This window comes from Antechinus flavipes, chromosome 5, assembly GCF_016432865.1.
Source record: "Antechinus flavipes isolate AdamAnt ecotype Samford, QLD, Australia chromosome 5, AdamAnt_v2, whole genome shotgun sequence".
In the NCBI taxonomy this organism is placed as follows: Eukaryota; Metazoa; Chordata; class Mammalia; order Dasyuromorphia; family Dasyuridae; genus Antechinus; species Antechinus flavipes.
The window spans coordinates 163087350-163109767 of NC_067402.1; the positions used below are offsets into that span (position 1 = coordinate 163087350).

Consider the following 22418-nt stretch of genomic DNA (forward strand, 5'->3'; position numbering starts at 1 on the left):
AGGGAGTTTCCTCCTAGCTTTTTGGCTGGATGGATTTTTAAAAAAAAGGATCCAGGACTAAATTTACATACTTAATTACTTAAGCATTATTTCCTCAATATCTTGAGAGTGCTGGTAAGAGGGTTAACTCATAAAATATGCATACTTAACATAAACAAATGAAATGATGGATCCAAAGTCAAACAATTTTTTTTAAAAGGCAGAGAATCTCATATGTACTCTCATTGTTTAGAATTTAACAAGCTATGATTACACACCTGCTTTATGCAGGCACTGTTTTAGGCAATGGGAATATGGAAACAAATGAAACAGGGGAGGATTTTTTTGGGGGGAGGAGATGCTCTCTGTATACCCCTCTGATATTTCTGTAATTCAAAGATTTCCCCTATGTGTCAATAAATTCTTCCCCTAAGTGGAAAAAGAAAGATGACATTTTGTGACCTAAGATCAGTCATCAGTACATATGCTGTCCTTAGTACACAAAGATAATGTTACTAAACACACAAATGCAAAATTGCTATTCCTAAAACATTGGTTGAACCCATATGATTCCTGGATCAGGAGTTCTAACAACAATCTAATGCCTTAGGATAAAATAAATTCCAAATCTTTTGTCTTTCACAGTTAATCTCCAATTCAACTTTTTGGGCTTTTGTACATTATTCCTCTCCACAGAAGCTACTCTCTGATCTACCCAAATGGCTTACTAACTGTTCTTCATATAGGAAATTCCATGTCCTATTTCCATACCTTTCCATATGCTGCCTCCCATACATAGAATGCATTCCTTTCTCACCTCTTTCCCTTTTAGAATCCCTACTTGTCTCTATCTTTAAAGCTTAATTCAAGTACTATCTCCTACATCCTGATTTCTCCAGTTGCGAATTCCCCTCCCAACCCCAAGTTATTTTGTATTTACCTATCTGCATATAAAAAGGCACCATGATAGAGCCCAAAGAAAAAAATGACTCTGGAGTTAGAGACCTAAGTGCAAATGCTGTCCTTATATGACTTTGGGTAAGTTATTGTTGGGCCTCAGTTTCCCTTTTGTAAAATGAAAAGATTGGACTAGATGGATTGTGAAATCTTAGATAATTGTCCACAATAGAATGTAAGTTTCTTGAAGGCAAAGATTCCTCATTTTATCTTTAGATCTCCCATGCCTAGTACTATACTTGACACATCATGTTTTTCAGAAAGTTGTGTCATTTCAGTCACATTCAGCTTTTCATGAATGCATTAAGGTTTTGATGGCATAAATATTGGATGGTTTGCCATTTCCTTCTCCAGCTTATTTTATAGATGAGGAAACTGAGGCAACAGGATTAAGTGATTTGCCTAGGAACACACAGCTAGAAAGTGTCTGTGGCTGGATTTGAACTCAGCATTCTAACTATTGTAGCACCTAGCCAATGATACGTAGTAAGCTTTTAATAAATTGCTTGTTGAATTTAATACTAGATAGATAAAGAACTGTTTTTTAGTTCAAGAACTATGAGTAGATTTCTTTGAACCATTCCCTTTCCTTGTGTCAGTCTCCTTGTGACAAATAGGTCCTAGTGGTTTTTATTTCCCACTTGGCTGCTCTCTTGGTCTTCATGATCGCTAGAAACTCATCATTCTGTGAGATAAAATCAACTCTGTAAAGCAAATCTCCCCAGATCATTTCCTAAGCAGCTACTTGGTTCTATCACTCCTTGAGGGTAGGGATTGTTTTATACTTTTTTTGTACCCCCACTGCTTATGAGAGTGTCTGGTACATAATAGGTATTGAATAAATGTTTATTAACTCTGATTCTTCATGACAGTCTGGGTCCATAGAAAAAATTATTTTTACATTAGCATGAATTGAACCAGCTGTTACAGTCTTAGCCCCAGATGCTAACAGTAATATGTAGAAGTTGAAGGGAAAACCATCTTGGATTGATATAAAGAGTTTCCTAACAATTTGAACACATCATATCTCTCCTCTCAAAAAAAAAAAATGAAACAAATTTCCATTAGTTCAATCAAGTTCCCCAAATGAACTGGAAGCATTCAAGTAAAAGAGGTTAGATGATCTATTGGCAAGTGATTCATGCTTCTGGAAGGGTTGACTAGTATTCATCTGAGATCACTTCCAACTCTATGATACTCATCATCTTAGATTAATACACTGACAATATAATGTGTGATAGGGCAAAGAGAAACACATTCAAAGATGCAGAAAATTAGAAAAACAATACATTTCAGTTGATATTAGAATTATCAGGGATAGCTTCATGAAACTGAGACTTGAAGGAAGAGAAAGATGAAGAGGGATGCATTTTAGGTATGGGAAAAAGCTAACTTAAATGTTATGGAGGCAGAATGTGGTATGTTAAGATCAGCTAATGTAACTTAGTTTGGCTAAACTGAATGGGCAATATGATGGAGGAAGGAGGGAAGGGGAGTAGTATGAAATCAGTAATACCATCTGCTACAGAGTAGCAACTGTATGAGCAAAAAAGAAAGGTAGATTCAATTCAAAAGATATTTCAGAGGTAGAATCTTTTTGTACTATGAAACTGATAGGTTGTGGAGTTTGGAAGAGTCAAAGATGAAGCCAAGATTTTGAATTTATGTACCTTGGAAGACAATGGTTCCATAAATAGGTTAGAGAAATTTTGTGGATGGGCAGGTTTAGGATAGATAATGTTTCATTTTAGACATATTGAGTTTGAGGTTGGGGGAGATGAACAACAGATGTTGGAGATAAGGAATGGAATTCAGGAATAAGTTGGAAAGATGTATAAATTTGTGAGTCATGTACATAGAATTGGTAATTGAACTCATGGGAGTAGATAAGGTTGAGACATATCTCCCTAACTCACCAATGGGTTTGAAGCCTATTGGTTACTCTCAATCTGGGTTACCTTTATGCTGAGATAGATAAAATAGAGTTCATCTCAGAGGGTAGGCACTAGCATTTAGGGGAAACTAGGAAAATCTTCATGCAGAAGGTAGGATTTTAGCTTAAAATTTAAGAAAGGCAGGAAAGCTAGAAAATGGAGGTGAGTAGGCAAAGTATTTCAGGCATTTGAAATTTAGCTGAAAAGCACTATATTTTGCCTAGCAATTAATATTTCTTTAAATCTTGTCATAAATTAAATCTTTTCTTTAAAAAAGTTAAAGTAAACTAAGTGATTTATGCTTGCTTAGCTAAAAACAGCTTATAAAGAAAATAAAGTATATGCTTTTTGACTCAGTTATTGCTGAAATTTTTATGACCATATCTATTACACATATCTATTACCTTTCCAAATTGCCAGGTTAGTACCCAAATTGAAGTCATGGTGCCTAAGAGAAAATAGTGATTGAAAGGCATATTTCACATGCAGAGAAAAAGCAAACATCTCAAGCATATTCTGTCAAACAATTGTAACAAACCTAATACATCAATTCACTCTTTGAACTAAACCTAAATCAAATAGAGATTCTATTCAGTATGAGGCCCTACCCTGACATGTAAACTCTGAGAAGGCAAGTTCATTCTTTTATAGCAAATTATTCATAGTACATACCTCAAAGTCATGTAAATGGATCATTAGTGAGTCATTTAATCATGATAAAGTGGGGATGAAGCAGTGAAACTAGTGCTAGGCCTGGATTCAGAAAGACCTGAGTTTAAATTTGTTCTAAGACATTTACTACTTGTAAATGGACAAGTTATTTAACTTGGGAAAAGGAAATGGCAAAGTACTCTACTCCTTTTGCTAAGAAAAGCCAATAAAAGGTCACAAAGAGTGAGGCATGACTGCATAATAGTTGAAAAATAGTCTGCTTCTGAATTTGAAGCTGTGAATCTTCAAATCAGGTGAAATCATGGAGCATTTATTAAGTACCAGCTATATGCCAGGCAATGTGTTAAGACTGAAGATATAAAGACAAAAACAATACCTGTTCTAAAGGAGCCTAATGGGCAAGATAACATACAATCATGTACAAATAAAATGCATATATTGGTTACATTGATAATAATCTTAGAGGGAAAGGCCTTTTTTTGGTAGAACATGGGATTTTATTTTAATTTTTTTTTTTAGATTTTAGCTGGCTTTTTCAATTTTTTAACCTTTTAAAAATAATAGCTTATTTTTTTCCAAATACATGCCAAGATAGTATTCAACATTCGCCTTCACAAAACCTTGTACACCAAATTTTTCTCCCTCCCTCCCTCCTCTACCCCTTCCCTATATAGCAAGCAATTCACTATAGGTTAAATATATACAATTAGAAAGTGGAATTTTAGGCTAGATTCAAAAAAGCCAAGGAAATCAGAAGCCAGAGTTGAGAAGGGAAATCATTTTGAGGATGGGGGATGTGAAATTATGCTGCTGTCATTTTTAAAAGGTGCAAACTAGGAAAAAGATTATGATATATATATAAATATATATGTATATTTATATGTATGCATATGGTATACATATATGTGCCCATATGTGTATGCATGTGTGTATACATGCACACACATATAGTTTAGCTTAAACTGTAAGGTAACTTCTTATAAGCTAAATTATAACTTAAAAATTTTCATTATACATTTGTTATTGTTCTTTGGTCAGTGGCTGGTAAAGAAAGGGGAATACGTGGAGGGGTAAAAATGGAACTGTAGGAGTGGCTGAAATGTATTCCTTGCTATTTTCAAGGAAATCAAATGGGAATCTTAGAACTGTTCAGGGGTTGTGAGAATCAGGTGAGTCTATTTTTTTGGTGTCTATTTATCTCCTCCTCCTCCCCCTCTCCCTCTTCCCTCCCTCCCTCCCTTCTTCTCTTCCTCTCCCTCTCCCCCTCTCTCCCTCTTTCTCTCTTTCCCTCTCTCTCTCCTTCTTCCTTTCCCTCTCCCTCTCTCTTTCTCTCTCTCTCTTCTCCCCTTCTCCCCTTCTCACTCCTCCGATCAAGAAATTTAAGTAACTCCCTATTTATTGTAGGATCAAATACAAATTCCTTGGTTTAACACGTGGCCACATGTAGTTCCTATGTGCACACCTCATTATCGCTATAGTCTGTGCCCAATCTCCCCATTAAGCACTGTATCTATTTGTGGGAGAATGTGTCTCATACTTAAGTGGGAGAAATATTTTGTAGCTATTGATATTAGGGCAACTTAGTATCTAAGCAAGTTAAGTGACTCAGTTCACTTAAGTTAAATTATCACCCTCTTTATTTACCCTGAAAATTGAACAAAGATGGCCTTCCTTGCTCATTGTATGCTAATAGTATCACTCATGGTCATAGTATGAAGCAGTGTCTTTTTTTAAATAAAAAAAAATACAATAGAGATTTTTAGAAACATTATTAAATATACATATACCTCCTTTGGTTTGCTTTACAGATCTGATTGTGAGAGACAAAGATTTAGTCAAGATTAGAGAATCATCCTCAATATTTCAACCATCTTCCACATGCTGCAAGAATGAGCAAATCCTAAAGATGCTGACATCTCAGTCATATATTGAGGACTCAGTGGGAATTTATCATAAAAATGAGGATCTTTAGACTCCTACAGATAAAAAGCAAAGAAATGAAGTAAAATGAAGAAAGTACAGCTGAAGAAAAAGCAGCTGTCAAAATCCTTAGCAAAACAAAACAAACAAAATAAAAGTAGATAACCCAAGAAGTATGATAGTAAATAGAAGGCATTTTGTCAAACTATGTGACATTTTCTCCTGGAATGGAATCGATAAATCCAAGAGGATAGAAGCTCTAGAATCATTATGGCTCTTATCTCAAAAAGATGATTTTTTAAAAAATGTGATAAACTGATATAAAACTTCCTATGGGGTGTTCCTCCAACTGGCACTTGTACTTGTAGGTTAGAGTCCCAGAGGATGGCTGCTGCCTCCAAGCTGAAGAGGAGTACCTTGTGTACTCACTCCTAAAACTATAGCTCATTAGGGATTGCTGATGTGCTGTGTTTTCACAATAAACCAACAGGCACAATTAATTCACAGCAAAGCCATTTACTAAGATGCCCCATTAAAATGAATAGCTACAAAATATTCCTCTCACATAAGTCTGAGACACATTCTCCAAGAAGTAGCCAAAATGTTTGGTGGGAAGATTGGGCACAAATTTAGACTATAGTGATAATGAGGCATATATATATACATGGGAAGCACGTGATCAAATGTTGAATTTGTATTTGTATTTGGTCCTATGGGAAATGAGAAATCATTTAAACTTCTTGAGGGGAAGAGGGGGAAAGAGGGAAAGGGAGAGGAAAAAATATAAGAGAGAAAGGAAGGGGGGAGAAGAATTGAAGAGTAAAGATACCAAACAGATAGAACGTCCTAATTCACACAACCCCCCAAAAGTTCTATGATTCCCATATGATATCCTTAAAAATAACAACCCATCCATTTCAACCATTCCTATTATTCCATTTTTACCCCTCCATGTATTCCCCTTTCTTCACCAGCCACTGGACAAAGAACAATAACAACTGTACATTCTGTGGCTTATGACCACATATAGGATTTCTATGATCTTTTTGGATCAAAAATGTATAATTCAGTGACTAAAACAGTATTTCTAAAAACAGAATTTTAATAGCCCACACTTCTAAATGAGAGACCTGGTTCAACTTACTATTGGTTAAGTAAAAAAAATTGAACTGCTTGGGGAGACAGATATTTTATAAAAGTTAATAATAGTGCAAGTGTCTCATTTAACTGTGATGGTTATCTCAAAGAATGAATCTTGAGACTTCCATTCAGTCAATAGATACTTGAGAAAAATGATAATACTCAGCAATCATGATTGCTAAGGTCCCTTCCAGGGCTAAGAATCTGTAATTCTATCATTTTTCTTTTTTAAGGGAAGCAGATACATAGTATTTCTCTTAAAATTAATTTAAAAGATCAAAGCTTTAAAAATCTCTAGGTATCCTGAATGTTGCATAATTTTAGCAACTAATCTTGGTTCTAAAAAAGATAGAAGAAAATGTCCTTCACTCCCTTCTTTAAGTAGATTTAAAGTTACAGGTGTGGATCATGGAATATACTATCAAACTTAGTTGATCGGCCATTTTTATTTAATTGCTTGCCTGCCTGCCTGCTTGCTTTCCTTTCTTCCTTCTTTCCTTCCTTCTTTTTTTGTTAATGCCTTATTAGAAGAACTGCTTCTTGGTGTAATGCAGGAAGGAGGATATATTTGGAAGTTAAAATGGTATAATATGAAAGATTATAAATTCAAAATATTTAAAGTAAGTCACAAGTTATCAAATCCTGTTTGTAGATGCTGTTTTGGGGATAATTTTAAAGCACATATGAAATTTTGAATAACAGGTAGTTTTTGAACAATAGAAGCAACATATCATAAATAAGAATGGAGTACTACGGTTGGGGTCAGGAAGATCTGCTTTCAAATTACACTTCTCAAACTTTACTAATAACTTTTTGATCTTATCTAAGTCACTTCTGCGTGTTTCAGGCAATTTCCCTAGAATTTATTTATTTAGAGAAGATATTATTTGAATTGCTTGAGGAACTTCCACACTGGGAGTTCCCTATGTTCCTGAAATCCCAGATCCCAATTTTTATATCTTGGGTTTGGATGAAATCTCACATTTCTTCTATTTTGCTTTTGTGTGTGTGTGTGTGTGTGTGTGTGTGTGTGTGTGTGTGTGTGTTGATGATGTAGTAGTATGCATTATTATTATTATGCATAATGTTTCTCAGGTAAATTAAACTATTTTAATCTTAGGGATTAGGGTACAAGAAAGGAAGAAATCCTTTTTTTAGTATGCTGGCAGATACAGACCTTATTATCCTAAAACCAACCCAAGAAAGAACAATCCAGATGATTGAGTGCTCAAATTACCAATAAGAAATGCCCTAGTGTTGATTCTAGCATTACTAGTTTGATATTTCCTTGGTTAATGCCATGAGCCCAGTAGGTTCAGCTTCAGCATTATCCTTGAGATTTTTTTTTTATGTCCTCCTCACACACATCTCTAGAAGTACAGTTCCAGGACTCCATTAAAACTCTCCACTACTTAAAAGTATTCTCTCTGGGTATATGGCAAAATAACTAGAAAGTTCCAGAGATACTACTTGTAATAACAACAACAACGACAACAATAATAAAATAGCTAACATTTACATAATGCTTGAAGGTTTAATATCTCTGGCTTTATCTTTACAATCACCTGGGAGACTGGTACTATTACCATTCCAATTTTACAGAGGACAGAGGTCAAATCACTTGTCTAAGAGTTATGCAGTTAATGTCTGAAGGAAAAATGGAACTCAGCTCTTCCTGCGTCTAAGTCCCAAACTCTCCATCCTCTTCCCAAAGTACCAGCATCACAAAAAATCCCTTCAGTCATAGGAAATCTACCTGTGATACTTTTGAGAAAAATTTTATTACCTGGTTCTTGTTTTTGTGCTTCGTCTTCTCAACAATATGATTGGTATTTCTCAAGAATATGTACTAAGGCACATGCAATCACCTTATAAAGTAGGCTCAAATCATTCTAAATTACTTGATTTTGTTTTTTTCTTGACATAATACATTTTGATCTCAATGTCACTTTCTATCACAATAAAATCTCACACTTTTCATACTGTAGCCAGGCCTCCACTGTAAGAAAAAAATAATCTTAGCTGGGGTATAATATTTTCCTTTTCTAATTCTTATTTACTGTGATCAAAAGTTTGAAAAATGGCAACTAGAGGAGTGATAAAGATGAAAGAATAATCTTTGGAACAGTGGAAAAAATGGCATATAGTTATTTTTACTAGAATGGTTCACTTTAGGACCTTGGGTAGGAAAATGAGCCATTTTAATCAGGTTGATAAATGATAGCTTCAAGCAGTTCCTCAAATTCTTGTGTAGTCACAGCCATTTCCATTCTTCAGTCATGACATCTCCAATCTTCCATACAGTTACATACTCCTGATAGCAACATTATCTTTGCCATTTTCAATAAACAGTTATTTAATAACTTCTGTGTTATGATAAGAGCAGCTTGCCTCCCAGTCTTCCTGACTTAAGTGTAAGGATGAGGCTGGGCTAATCGTTTAGTTTCTCAATGACCAAGGCAACTATCAAAGATGTTGCAAAGCAGGTGCTATGCTGCTCTACCTTAGTAAAAGAAGTTTACTTATTGGGAGAATCCTGGACCAAGGAAATCACAATTTTAAATAAAAAAAAATTCTAAGGCATTGATTTTGCTAAGCACTAGGTAGAGGAAAAGACTTGATCTCCTCAAGATAATAGTCTCTGAAGCTGCAACATTATTGGAAAGATTAATATTCAAAAAAATCTAAGCATCAATATTCCATGCCAGATAAGTGCTAAATGAGATGTCACTCAATTGTGAGTCAGGAGAATTAGGTTCTAGGATTGAATTATTGTCACCTTGGACCTTTGTTTTAATTCCCCAGGACTCAGTTTTATTTTTTTTTTAATGAGGAAGGAAAGATATAAAAGCCTTGAATGTCCCTTCCAATTAAAAAAAAAATTCTATGTGTCTTTATGAGTAGTACAGAGAATGAATACGAGAGGTTGTTGTGGGCTCAAAGGGTTGGAGAAGACTTCCTAAAAGAAATAGGAGGGACTTTAAATGAATTTTTAAGCAAAAGAATGAAAGGAAAAATAAAAAGGAGAAAGAGAACCTTCTTGGGGAAAGGTCAAAGACAAAAGCTTAGGGGCAGGAATTTAAAGGGCATATAAGGATGACAGTGAAATTCATTTGGCTGGAGAACAAGGTAAGTAGAGGTATATCTGGAAGCTTTCAAAAAAAAAAAGCAAGAAAAGAAAAAGAAGCTAACAGAGCAATAAATGAATTGACTTCCTTATTTTTTACTATTACTGTTTTCAACGCACTATACTAGATACTAGAGACACAAGGATAAAATAATTAAGACAAGATCCATGCCTTTGTGAAGTTTATGCCCTCATCAAGAGGCAACCAGGTGGTGCAATGGATAATCTGGTCTGGACTTAGAAGGCATGAGTTCAAATCCAGACTTCGATACTCACTAGTTGAGTGATCCTGAGCAAGTCACTTAACCCTGTTCATCTCCGTTTCCTCATCTGTAAAATGAGCTGGAGAAGGAAATAGCAAACCATTCTAGCCTTTTTGCCAAGAAAACCCAAATGGAGACACAAAGGGTCAGGGTCAGCTATGACTGAATAACACTACCAGTTCTAGTAGAGGGAATGAGAAAAGTATACAGATCAATGTAATATAATCTAATAGTTTAGTAACTAGAAGACAGCATATCCCAGACTCTTTTCAGATCCTCTTCTTTTCTCTATCTAAACTTTTTCCCTTGGTCATTGTTTCTGCTTCCAAAGGCTCCATTATGGTTCTTAAATCTTGATGTCTAGCTTTAATCTGTACTCTGAATACCAGCCTAACATCCCCAAATGCCTGCTCCTGCTTATCCAATCAGGGACACAAACCCAACATGATCAAAGCAATTTTTTCCCTTAAGCTTAACTCTACTTTATAATTTCTCGCTGATAGAACCTCATCTTCCCCATTATACAGGTTTGAAGTCTGTGCTATTTTTGATTTTTTTTCCATTTCCTTCATCCAATCATTCACCAAGTCTTGTTCTTCTTCTGTATCTTTCACCATAATATTTCTCCTTTCCTATGGTCACATCACCACTACCCTCATTGACATCCTCATTGCTCTTCACCTAGACTACTAATATCCTCCCAATAATTTTCTCCAACTTCAGTCTTTTTTTCTTCCACAATCTATCAAAATAATAGTCCTAATCCTCAAGTCTGACCATATCACACTTTCCCAAGAACTTTCCCCAAACTCATTGATTTTAGGATCAGATATCAATCCCTTGACTTGATGCTTATGGCCATTTCAATCTGACTTCACTTTGACTTACCAGCTTCATTTCACATGATTCCTTTCACACAGATAACATGGCAGAATTGGATTACGAAAACAGTAGATTTCTGAATCCCACTGTGGATAGGAACAGAATGTGGGGGAAATCAGCAGAAGGATGAGGGATGAAGGAGCTAGATGCTGGCCACTCATATAATATTAAATTCACCTAGACTTATCTAGTCCATGTCTTATGATGCTCCCAGTTAATGTCAGTCTCCACTAGTATTAAGTTTACATTCCTTCTTTCTTCTGGAGCTCACCAAAATATTTCACCTGAAGACATTCCATCTTATGTCACCCTCTGGAAGACCAGCAGTTTCTTCACACTCACTCCATGGCACACAGGGCTAGGAAGAAGAATTGCCATGCTTCCCACTCTCCAATGCTAACTATAAAACGTTCTTTCTGCTACCATTATTTAGTAACTACCCTTATTCCTTTAATAATAATAATGATAGTCATGAGTTAGAGCTAGAACTTATATAGTGCCTATTGTGTTCCAGGCACTATAGTAAATGCTTTACAAATATTATCTCACTTGATCCTTACAAGAAACCTGGGAGGTAGGTATTATTATTATCCCCATTCTACAGAGAGAGAAACTGAGGCAAGCAGCTATTAAGGAATTAACCCAAGTATAAATAGCTAGTAAATATCCGAGATTGGATTTGCATTCAGATCTTCCTGATTCCAAGTACAACACTATAAGTGGAAGCATCTATTGGCTTTAGATTCTTGCAGCTACCACTTCTGTGGTCTCTTCTCATCTTCCCAGCAGATTTAGGGCCTGACTCATAGATTTCTTTTTTACAATGATTCTTGCTTCCATTAAATACTCTAAGTCAATGCTAGAGGTTGCTCAACTTCTATGCTTTCTTTTTCAACTTTACTTCAAACATACATAAAAATGGTCATACCCTAGACACATTTTATCCACTCCCCACTTCTACACAATTGAATTCTCTTCAAATGTCAAAATTCATGATTATTGCTCTGTATATAGCAGTGGACTTAATAAATGCTGGTTCAGTTGAATTTGTCAAATTGAAATGTAGAAAAAATTTTCAATGGGAAGTAAAATATGAAGAAACTGTTCTAAGTATGGGATTTGTCAGTGTGCAAAGTCACAGCAAATGAAAAGAACCAGGCAAGATAAGGAAAGTAATATGCAAATTAGGTCAGAAAAGTAGGTTGGAGCTAGAATTGGAGGACCTTGAAAAACCAGCCTAAAACATTTATATTATATTCAGTAAGCAATGGGAATTTGAAAAAAAAAGCTGAAGATTTTTGAGGTGGGAGACATAATTAGATTTATACATTATGAAAATTGCTCTGGCAGTGGTGTGAAGGATAAATCAAAAGGGAAAACACTGACATCAGGGAGACAAGTAATTTTTCACTATTTTCTGAAATACCCCTTTCACCATCACTATAAAGGTGCTTCCTGGAAGATCCTAAATTCCTTCTATAGAGACCTGGAGACATGAAGACCCATCATTGGTATTTCATTTTGTGTCACTTATTACTTTTTAAATATTTTCTATACATGTATACATGTATGTTTTTTCTATACATGTATGTTTTTAGTTTATTTTGTAATATGTTTCCAAGTCTTTTAAATGATGTATATCGGTTTTACCAAAATATTCATATTCTGTGCTCTCAACTCTAATTCAGCAAAATACATACATATATTTTTGTTCATCAAAAAATTCAGACAACTCAATCTGTACCAATAGAACATGAATATGAAGACTGCAGAATTTCCTAGAACTACTAAATCCATAAAATAGAATTTATCTCTTTTGCCACTGTGTCAGTTTCTTAGAAATACACTAATTAGTGTATTTCTAAGAATTAGTTTGCCAATAGATTCATTCGTCTTTATTTTTCTCGCCTTTTTAATTCAATGAGGTTGAAATTAGTGAAAGAATCTTTCCCAAAGCAAAAAAATTAATAGCGGGTACCAAGAAGTCAACCTCTGAAGATGGCACAGTTATACCAACCTTATCATGGACATGCAGTACTGATTATAAGACATGCTGACACAAAACTTCACACTTTATATTTTCTTCACATAGCAAAAGTATGAAGATGATAAAATGAAAGATTATTTCCATTTTACAGATGAGAAAACTGATTATCAGAAACCCTAATGATTTGCCAGTAGTCACACAGAGAATCATACAGGACAGAGGAACTTGGTCTCCTAAGTCTATAAAATTTAAGAGTTCCAAAAGACCTTAAACATTCTATACTTTTCATTTTAAAAGAGAAAGAAATGAAGGTGTGGAGCAGTAAAAAGTTAACTAAAACCCTGGCTTTTTGGTTCCAACTCCATTTGTCTTTGCACTATGTCACACTGCCTTAGCACAGTGCATGGCACATAAGCATTTCTACTGCATCTATTATTTCCTTCTCTTCCCTTTTTCCTCTCTTTTATTATAAAATACAAAATTACTAATTTATATGTAAATGCATTATAGTACCTTGTATAGAAACATCTCTTTCCCCTCTATTACCAGGCTTAGTTACTTGCAAAACGCTTTCCACTGGGAGTAGAAATGTGTGCTCTAATTAAAACTGGCTCTGGGAACACATTGTATGATTTATAAATATAATATCAACAGGAAAGCTGCACCGGCAACCCCCCACATACAGTGAACTATTCGAAAACAATTTCTGGCACAACAAGCCTGTGGAGTAGATGAACCACATTTGCTTTTAGAAGCTGCTTAAATGTTCACTTCTCTTCCATTCCTGACACAATTAAAAAAAAAAAAAGATTTATCTTCATGTTGAACTAGTTGTTCAAATATTAGTGATATCAGTAGCAGCAGAAATATTAAAAATGTACCTTAAGGTATTTATGTTGATTTCACTTGGAAATAGGCATAAAGTGCCAATGTGTAATTATTAGTAAAAAATGAATTCATTTATGTATGCATTCAACTTATATCTGTAGTGTGACGCTCTGGGCTAGGATGCCATAAAAGAATTCTAAGGTATTCAGTTTGGCTCCTCTCTGACACATGGGGATGGCACATCAGTTATTATTTAGCAAGTTTTTCATAAACAGAGCCACAAATTCCTAGAATTGAATGGGGCCTTAGAGAAGGTCTCATCAGACCAATATCTCAACAGTAGGCCATTGTGGAATAGTGAAATCAGGAGCTAAGAAATTATCACTTGTACAGTCAAAGGCAAATCACTTAACTATTCTCTAAGAATTACTGCAAGATACTTATGATCATGGTTTTGTATTTCATTTTTCACCTAGCTATATTCAGTTCTCACTCTGATTTTCAATATTTATAATAATTTTCTAGGTAAAGCTGTTATTTATATCAAAAAACCAAAATCTTTTCCCCTAACATATAATCAGTTGTTTAAAAAGAAAGTAATATCTTGATCAAAAGCATATTTTTTGACATTCAGGTACATCTCAACATTTAGGATATAATATCCCCAGAAATTGACATATGAAATAAATCCATCACATTTTCTCTAAACATATCAGAACCAGAATGTTTTGTGGTTGGGCCAAAGATTGCTGGGCTTAGATTAAACATACCCAGGTTTAAAGCTCTTGCTCATTAGCTCTTTGATGGTGGGCCAAATACCTCAGTTTCCAGATCTTTAATATAATTAAGGGGGTAGGTACATCATTAAAGGTTCTTGACCTCTTTTTGCATCATAGACTCCTTGGCAGTCTGGAAAAACTTATGGATGCTTTTTCAGAATAATATTTTTAAATGCATAAAATTAGAAAGTAAACCAATTACATTGAAATATAGTTATAATATTTTAAAAATAAGATTTCTAAGTCACTTTCAGTTCTAACAGTGTATGATTCATAAAACACACACACACACACACATACACACGATCACTACCACTAATCACAACGAACAACTAGTTAGTGCAGTGGATAGAGTACTAAATTTAGATTCTGGAAGATTTGAGTTCAGTTGTTAACTATGTGACTGGACAAGCCACTTAAACCTCTGTTTGCCTCAGTTTCCTTATCTGTAAAACAGAGATGATAATAGCATGCCTATCTTCTAGAATTATTTTTAGAATAAAATGAAATAATATATGTAAAGCCCTTTTTAAAACACTATAAAATGCTAGCTATCATTAACAAGAACAAATCTTTTCCTTTTTAATGCCTGGTCATACAGAAATACCAAGGACAGGATTTCAAATCCCACCTATATAAATAATGCCAGTAACTTGCCCTTTCTAGGAAGCAGGTATCTCACTTGCAAAATGAGGGGATTGTTGGAGTATGTAGTTTTTGAGGATCCTAGTTAGAACTCCAAGACTATGAGCTGTTTATCCTAAATGGCTTAATGATAATAATGGGATACTGCTAACAAAAATTAGAAAACTGACAAGATCGAATCATAAATAAAAATAAAAAACACTTAAAAATAGAAATAACAACCTCTCGGTTTTCAGCAACACAAGACAATAGTCTTTATAAGTTAAACCACTTAATAGCCATTTAAAAAGGTAATTGGGGGGGGGATTATATTTCACATATTAGTTCTGAATTTCAGCCACTAAGAGATGGCTTCTTGGAAACTAAAACCTCCCAAACACAAATATTGTAACATGCAGTCCCACAGCATGAAATTTAAATTCACCACAATGATTTGGAAACCTGGATCTTCCTAATGCCTTCCACAAAAGAAGCCATCTGCCCCAGAGCCAAGCAGATTTAGAAGGGAACTGAGATCAGACTTGAAAGAAAGTAACAAACACTATTAAAGCTGACAAGAAAAGAGACTATCTACTCAGAGCACTGTCTCTATGTCTTCTAAGTGGCATGATGAATATGAACATTAGGGCTGTTACTTTCAGTAATTTCTATACCAATAATTAATTCATAGCAATTAAAGGGGCATAGTAGAAAAAAGATGATAAGGAGGAAGTGGATTGCTTGACCTTTTTGAAGTTTGTATTAAAATGTTTTAAGTTTATTTTTATTACATACTAATGCGTTTTTATTTTATTTTATTATATTCTAATATACTTAATAATTAGATCTGGACTGAAAAACTGAAGTGAAGGAGAAGTCTTTTGAGGATGTGCTTTTAATTAATAATGATGATAATGATAATAGCTAGCATTTTATGTTTTAGGACTTGCAAAGTAAAGTGCTTTGCAAATATTAGCTCATTTGTTCCTCACAATAACCTGGGAGACAGGTGTTTCTATTATCCCCATTTTGCAGGTGAGTGAATTGAGACAAATTAAATGATTTGTCTAAGGCTGGATTGGTACTCAGGTTTTCCTTACTTTGGAATTAAGTACTCTGGTTATCTAGCTGTGTATATGTATATGTATATATGTATAACATATATATATGATATATATATGTGAAGAAATCCATTAGCTAGCATAATAACTATGAATTACATATAAATAGATACTTGGTTGAAATATAATAATAAAAATAATAGGTTGCCACTTAAAGTTGGCAACATGCTTTGCATATATCTCGTTTGCTGTGTTGAGGAACAAATCACAACCTTGTACTGGTAAGGTAGATAATATTATTCTCTCTATTTTATAGATGAGGAAACTGAGGAAAACAAGGTTAAGTAACTTGCTCACAATCACACAGCTAGTAAGTGTTTGAGGTCAGATCTGAACTTAGAATTTTTTTATTCTAAAAGGTAGTCTATCTTAAGAAATTTAAACATTACCTTTCTCCCATCTGATTTATACTAGTAATTTGCCTGCCAAAAAATTTCATAGATTGATCAGAGGTAAAATTTCAACTCAAATCACATTTGAATGATCATGAAGTCTTTAATAGTTGAGATTTTACTCAACAGGTAAATAAGAAAAAATATACCCCACAATGGAGGACTCAAATGAGAGGGATATGGTAGCTGTGGGAATTGTATACCATAGGAAGAAATAGGAAAAATGGAGAACCAAGAAGTAGGATGGTGTACTGGAAAAGGAAATAGGTAATGTTGGAGTCAGGGGTTCTAGATTCAATAATTCTGTGACCATGTCAAAGACATTCAAAATGCCTAAGCCTCTTTGCCTTTTTCATTTAGTATTCTAGAGCCATATTTACAAACATAATGTTTTTTGTTTTTATTTTTTTCTCCACCATCTTACCCAAAAGATGCTGTTACACAAGTTTCAATTATCTATATCAGGGATTTTAAATTTTTTGAATCATTGTTCCTTTGGCAGTCTGAGAAAGTCTTTGTCCCTCTTCTGAAAATAATGCTTTAAAAATTATAATTTAATAAAATGGTAAATTTCAGATAGAGGCTAATGAAAATAAAGCTGTAATTAGTACATGGTCAACTTTTTGCTTGTACTCATTTTTACTACAGCACGAGTCAAAAAGTCATAAATTCAGAGATGGAAAGGACTTGAAAGGCTATGGAGTCCAACCTATATATTTTACCACTATGGAAATAAGCAAATTTCCAAGGGTCTCATAACCATGAAATATGTGTGTCAAAATTTGAACTTGTCTTCTAGATTCTAAGATAGCAGTCTACCAAGTTTCCCATAAAATGTTGTTTCTTTTTATCTTTGACAAATAATAAACCCAATTCTAGCAATTCCTTTATTTGCCTTTTCTAGGAGAATCTTATAGTCAGAAATGAGGTATTCTCATTCTCAAATAAAATATCTATATTTATAAAGATTTAGCCATAGCACCAAATGACAGAAACTTCATTTTAACTTTAAATGCCACTACTCTCCCAATTTATTCATTCCTACTCAAGTGTTTTCCCCTCAAATACTTTAATACAAAGACATAAAGCATGTCCTTAAATGCTAATGAGAAATGGGAAAAATGCTGTACTAAGCAGTTATTTTCACATACATCCTCCCAAGTTAAATTGCAAACATCTGTATGGAAAAAAGTACATTGATAAAAGTAAATCAGGCTTAACATTAATTCTTCTAAAATGCTGTGGAAATTCGAAGCTGAAAAATTCATTCTGAATGATTACACCTAAATTGATCATTTGAAACTATACAAAACTCTGTTACAGCCATTTGCAGAACACCATGCTCAACATTTCCCTTTGAGTACATAATGAGAAAGTTTTTTTTTCTATTCTTTTCTCCCATAATGTCACTAGGGTGCTCCAGTTGACCAAGATGCAATATTTATTAAAAGCATTTGTAGGCTATAGATCTCAATTTCAAATGAGAATTTAAAAATCTGATCTTTTTTTCTAGATATATCATCTTGTACTTGAATTCTCAGCTCTTTCATTCTTCTACCTCTTCCTACAGCCTGATAATTTCCATTCTAACTATAAAGCAAAAGTATGTAATGAAAAGGCTATAAATTGATTCTTGTTAGTACTTTCCTAAGATAGGTGTGAGTTCTCCATGTAGAGAGCTAACCTCAGGAGAAAAAAATGGAAAAGTACATTATAATGCCATAATAGTCACATGTGTTCCATTCTTCCCCACAGTCTTAAAAACAAATATAATAGGATTTTCTTTCTAAAATAAGATAAATTAATATTTCTACAAAAGCCTTAAATGCTATGAAGTATATATAAATGCACCCTTGATGAAGCCTTTCTGCAAAAGCTGGTTGATGAAAGTGTCAGAGCACTTCTAAAGTCTATTACTACAAAAACAATATTCAATATTGTACTTACAGCTGCATAACCAAGTATAAGTGGTTTGGGCTTTCGTAAATATCTTCCAGAGCAACGATATTTTCATGTTTAATTCTAAAAATTGAAAGGAGAGAAAAAAATTAAAGCAACTTGTCATTAAATTTTAAATGAACAAAATTCCATATTAAAGGAAAAAACACAATTCTACTACTAGCAACTAATAGTTCCTTTCTTATACTTTTATATCGCCGGCGCTTAATAAAAGTTCATTCACTTGAATCCTGGCTTTGCCATTTAAAACTTATGTGACCTTAAGTACCTCTTTAATTAATCTGGGTCTCAATTTCCTCATCTGTAATATGAAGGGAGAATAACTCTACATGGTTTTTACAACTCCTTGAATCTATTGATTGTATGAAATAGATCAAATTGTGTAAATATGTATATATATATATACATATATATATGTATCTTTATTTGTGTGTGTGCATAAAGGTATGTGTGTGTATATATATAATCATATATATGTATGCCCACAATCTTAAATGTATTTTTTCCCTCAGAATTCTACTAATTTATTTCAATAATCCCAGTCTTATTTAGATATTGGGAATGGGAAAATCAGGGTGGGGGATGGGGAGAGACATAGGAGAGGGAAAGACATCATAAATCTAAGTCCATGTACCAACAGCATCACATGAGGCAGAAAACAAACTATCCTACTAGGTGCCAAATAAGGAAAAAGAGATCTACACATGGATGTGCATTGGCTGCCCTTAGTGGGTCACTATTGTCATATACTTGTTATTATTGTGCCAGGATGTGGGACAGAAAAAAAAATCTAAGGGGGCTTACAGACTAAGAAGAATCCCCTCCTAAATGTCATTTGAGCTCAGAACCTTGAGTTTTCCAGAAAAGAAACATTTCATTAGCCAATGTGCTAATTAATTGTTCACAGAAAATCCTCTCTCTCAGGGTTTTACTGCTCCACAGTTTCAGATGCATTCAGCTGATGTAGCATCTTCACTAAAGGCTGCTGATGCTTAACAGCAAAAACACTATATTATTTAATTAGGGGAAATGGAGGAAGTTTTTCTAAATTCTCTTCCTTCTTCCCTCTACAATCACATGGTCTAATAAATTACACTACATCCAAGTAGATCCCAAAAGAATTAAGATGAAATAAATGTTGTTACTAGTTTTCCTAGTTAATACAATTTGCTGATAAATTAAACAGAGGGAATTATATTCAATTCACATTTCACCTGTGTCTATCAGAAAATGCCAATTTTATTTATCATCAAATTGACTTTAAAAGGTTTACTGTGAGACACCAGAGGAAGAATTATATCAGTAATATCAGAAAAACATTATATTGATCTTACAAAATGAGTCAGTGAGTAAACCAGGAAATATCAGTTAATTTGGGACTGCCCAAATTCCAGATAGTCTTGGAAGGTGAAAAGAAATACCTGCATGATTTCCTGAGCCAGGGAATTATATTTCTAGTAATACATCTGAGAACATATTAAGCAGATCTTTTTTTTTGGTGGGGGGAGAGTGGGGAGGGTGGGAGTTGTCTATCTTGTTTTTAAACAATCTGCATCATGTTATTGGCTCATACTGAGTCTGTGGTAAATTAAAGCCCCCAGCACTTTTTACCTGATGCTAAATCAGAATTCTCTATTATGTGCTGTACTTGAACAAGTGAGAATTTTAATCTATATGTAACACTTTAGTTTTATTTCTGTTATGGTTCAGCGCTGCCTAATGGGCTGGGGTTTTAAGTATATCAGGAGCATTTCAGATCTTGATTATATCCTCAGTTTTATTCATTATCCCAGTATCCCACCTGAAAATTTATGTAACTACCTTCTAGATTTTATCCAAGTGGTTGAAAACAAAGATTAACAGAAGTATAGACAAAGTAAATGGTATTCTAATAAAGGCATTCATGCCAGTTCACGCCTAACAATTATTCAAATGATTGAATGAGCCAGCTGCAAACTCACCAGATTGACAAGTGTTACTTTGCCAGAGTCAGTGGGGAGAAAAAGGGAGAGTCCAGAATTCTCCGTTTCCCATCAAATGAAGGTCAAACTACTTAACATGCTATTTGAAGGTATTCCACAATCTGGCTCCAATTTATCTCTCCACCTTTATCTAACACAATTCCATACTTTATCATTTCATATTCCAGAGAAACTAGTCTAGTTATCTGTCCAAGAGCCCTGTCTTAGCTTAACATCCTAGTTTTTCTTGTGCCTGGAATCCATTCTCTCTGTGATTATTAGAAGCTACTTAGCTCTATGAGGCCTTCCCTGGATATTCCATATTTCATCCATTAGAAGCGACCTCCTTCACTCTCATCTGATCTCATAGCAATTTGCACTGCTCTTATACATTTACCATATTCTAATTTGCCTTATTTTTTGTGCCCACACCTTTCCCTTTCTACTTAATTGTAAGCTTCTTAAGGCAAGAATTGTTTCCTTGTTTTTGTAGCAAAGATAGCAGGGTATCTTAGAGGCAAATCTAATTGGCTTGTAATAGCTGATTGCTAGATTTTTATTATGAATATTTCCACTTCAGAAATCAGCAAACACTATAAATTAGGACTTGGATTATAGTCTTTTTGATTTCTAGACCAAAAGTGATGGAGAGCATGTTAATAATGCCTATTAAACTTTAAAATGTGTTGTGCATATATTATTTTGAGAGTCAGTTATTAAATGTTTGCAGCACATTCCTGAGTATTTACAAGGATAATGGAATAAACTATTTCCTTCTCCATTGGATTAAGGCAAACAGAGATTGACTTATCTGGAATCATATACTGAGTAAATATCTGAGGCTGGATTTGAACTTAGACTTTCCTTATTCCAGGCCTGGTGCTCTATCCACTGAACTACCGAGCTATCCCATGTTGATGTTTTACTTTGGCTTAAAAGTAGAGATAATCCAACCATTCTGGAGAGCAATTTGAAACTATGTTCAAAGAGCTATCAGATTGTACATACCCTTTGATCTAGCATTATTTCTACTGGTCTTGTATCCCAAAGAGATCTTAAAGAAGAGAAAGGGACCCACATATGCAAAAATGTTTGTGGCAGCCCTTTTTGTAGTGGCAAGAAATTGAGTGGATGCCCATCAGTTGGAGAATGGCTGAATGACTTATAGTATATGAATGTAATGTAATAATATTGTTCTGTTAGAAATGACCAACAGGATGATTTTAGAGAGTCCTGGAGAGAGTTACATGAACTGATGTAGAGTGAAATGAGCAGAACCAGGACAGCATCGTACCCAACAACTTGATTATACAATGATCAACTCTGATGGATGTGACTCTTTTCAACAAGATGATTCAGGCCAGTTCCAATTGTTTAGTGATGAAGAGAGCCATGTACACCCAGAGAGAGGACTGTGAGAACTGAGTATAAATCACAACATAGCATTTTCACTCTTTTTGTCATTGTTTGCATTTTATTTTTTCTCATTTTTTTCCTTTTTGATTTGATTTTTCTTGTGCAGCAAGATAATTGTATAAATATGTATGCATATATTGGACATATTGGATTACTCGTTATCTAGGGGAGGGGGAAGGAAGGAGGGGAATTGGAACACAAGGTTTTGCAAGGATTAATGTTGAAAATTTATCCATGCATATCTTTTGAAAATTAAAAAGCTTTAATAAAAATAAATTAATAAATGCCAAAATATAGTCAATATAGGGGGAAATGCAGTGGGCTAACGAGGTCATTTTTTGATGGGTTGCTTTAGCACAGAGATGCTTTCACGCTCAGCTATTGAAGGAATATTTGAAATTTCTACAAGAGTTAACAGAAAGATTTCATGAGCATAGATCTTTCAGTGGACACCTTGTTAAACAAAGAGGAATAGGA

The 22418-nt window shown here is 34.3% G+C and overlaps 1 protein-coding gene and 1 long non-coding RNA gene across 2 annotated transcripts in view; one reads left to right on the forward strand and one right to left on the reverse strand.

Moving 5' to 3' along the window:
- The window catches only part of CAMK1D (calcium/calmodulin dependent protein kinase ID), a 471691-nt gene that overhangs the window by 150296 nt on the left and 298977 nt on the right, over positions 1-22418 (reverse strand). The window contains exon 3 of the mRNA XM_051961432.1: positions 18553-18627. Within this exon, the coding sequence (XP_051817392.1) occupies positions 18553-18627 (75 nt within the window). The remainder of the gene's footprint in view (positions 1-18552; positions 18628-22418) is intronic.
- The window catches only part of LOC127537987 (uncharacterized), a 111995-nt gene that overhangs the window by 69970 nt on the left and 19607 nt on the right, over positions 1-22418 (forward strand). The gene's annotated exons all lie outside the window — the stretch shown is intronic.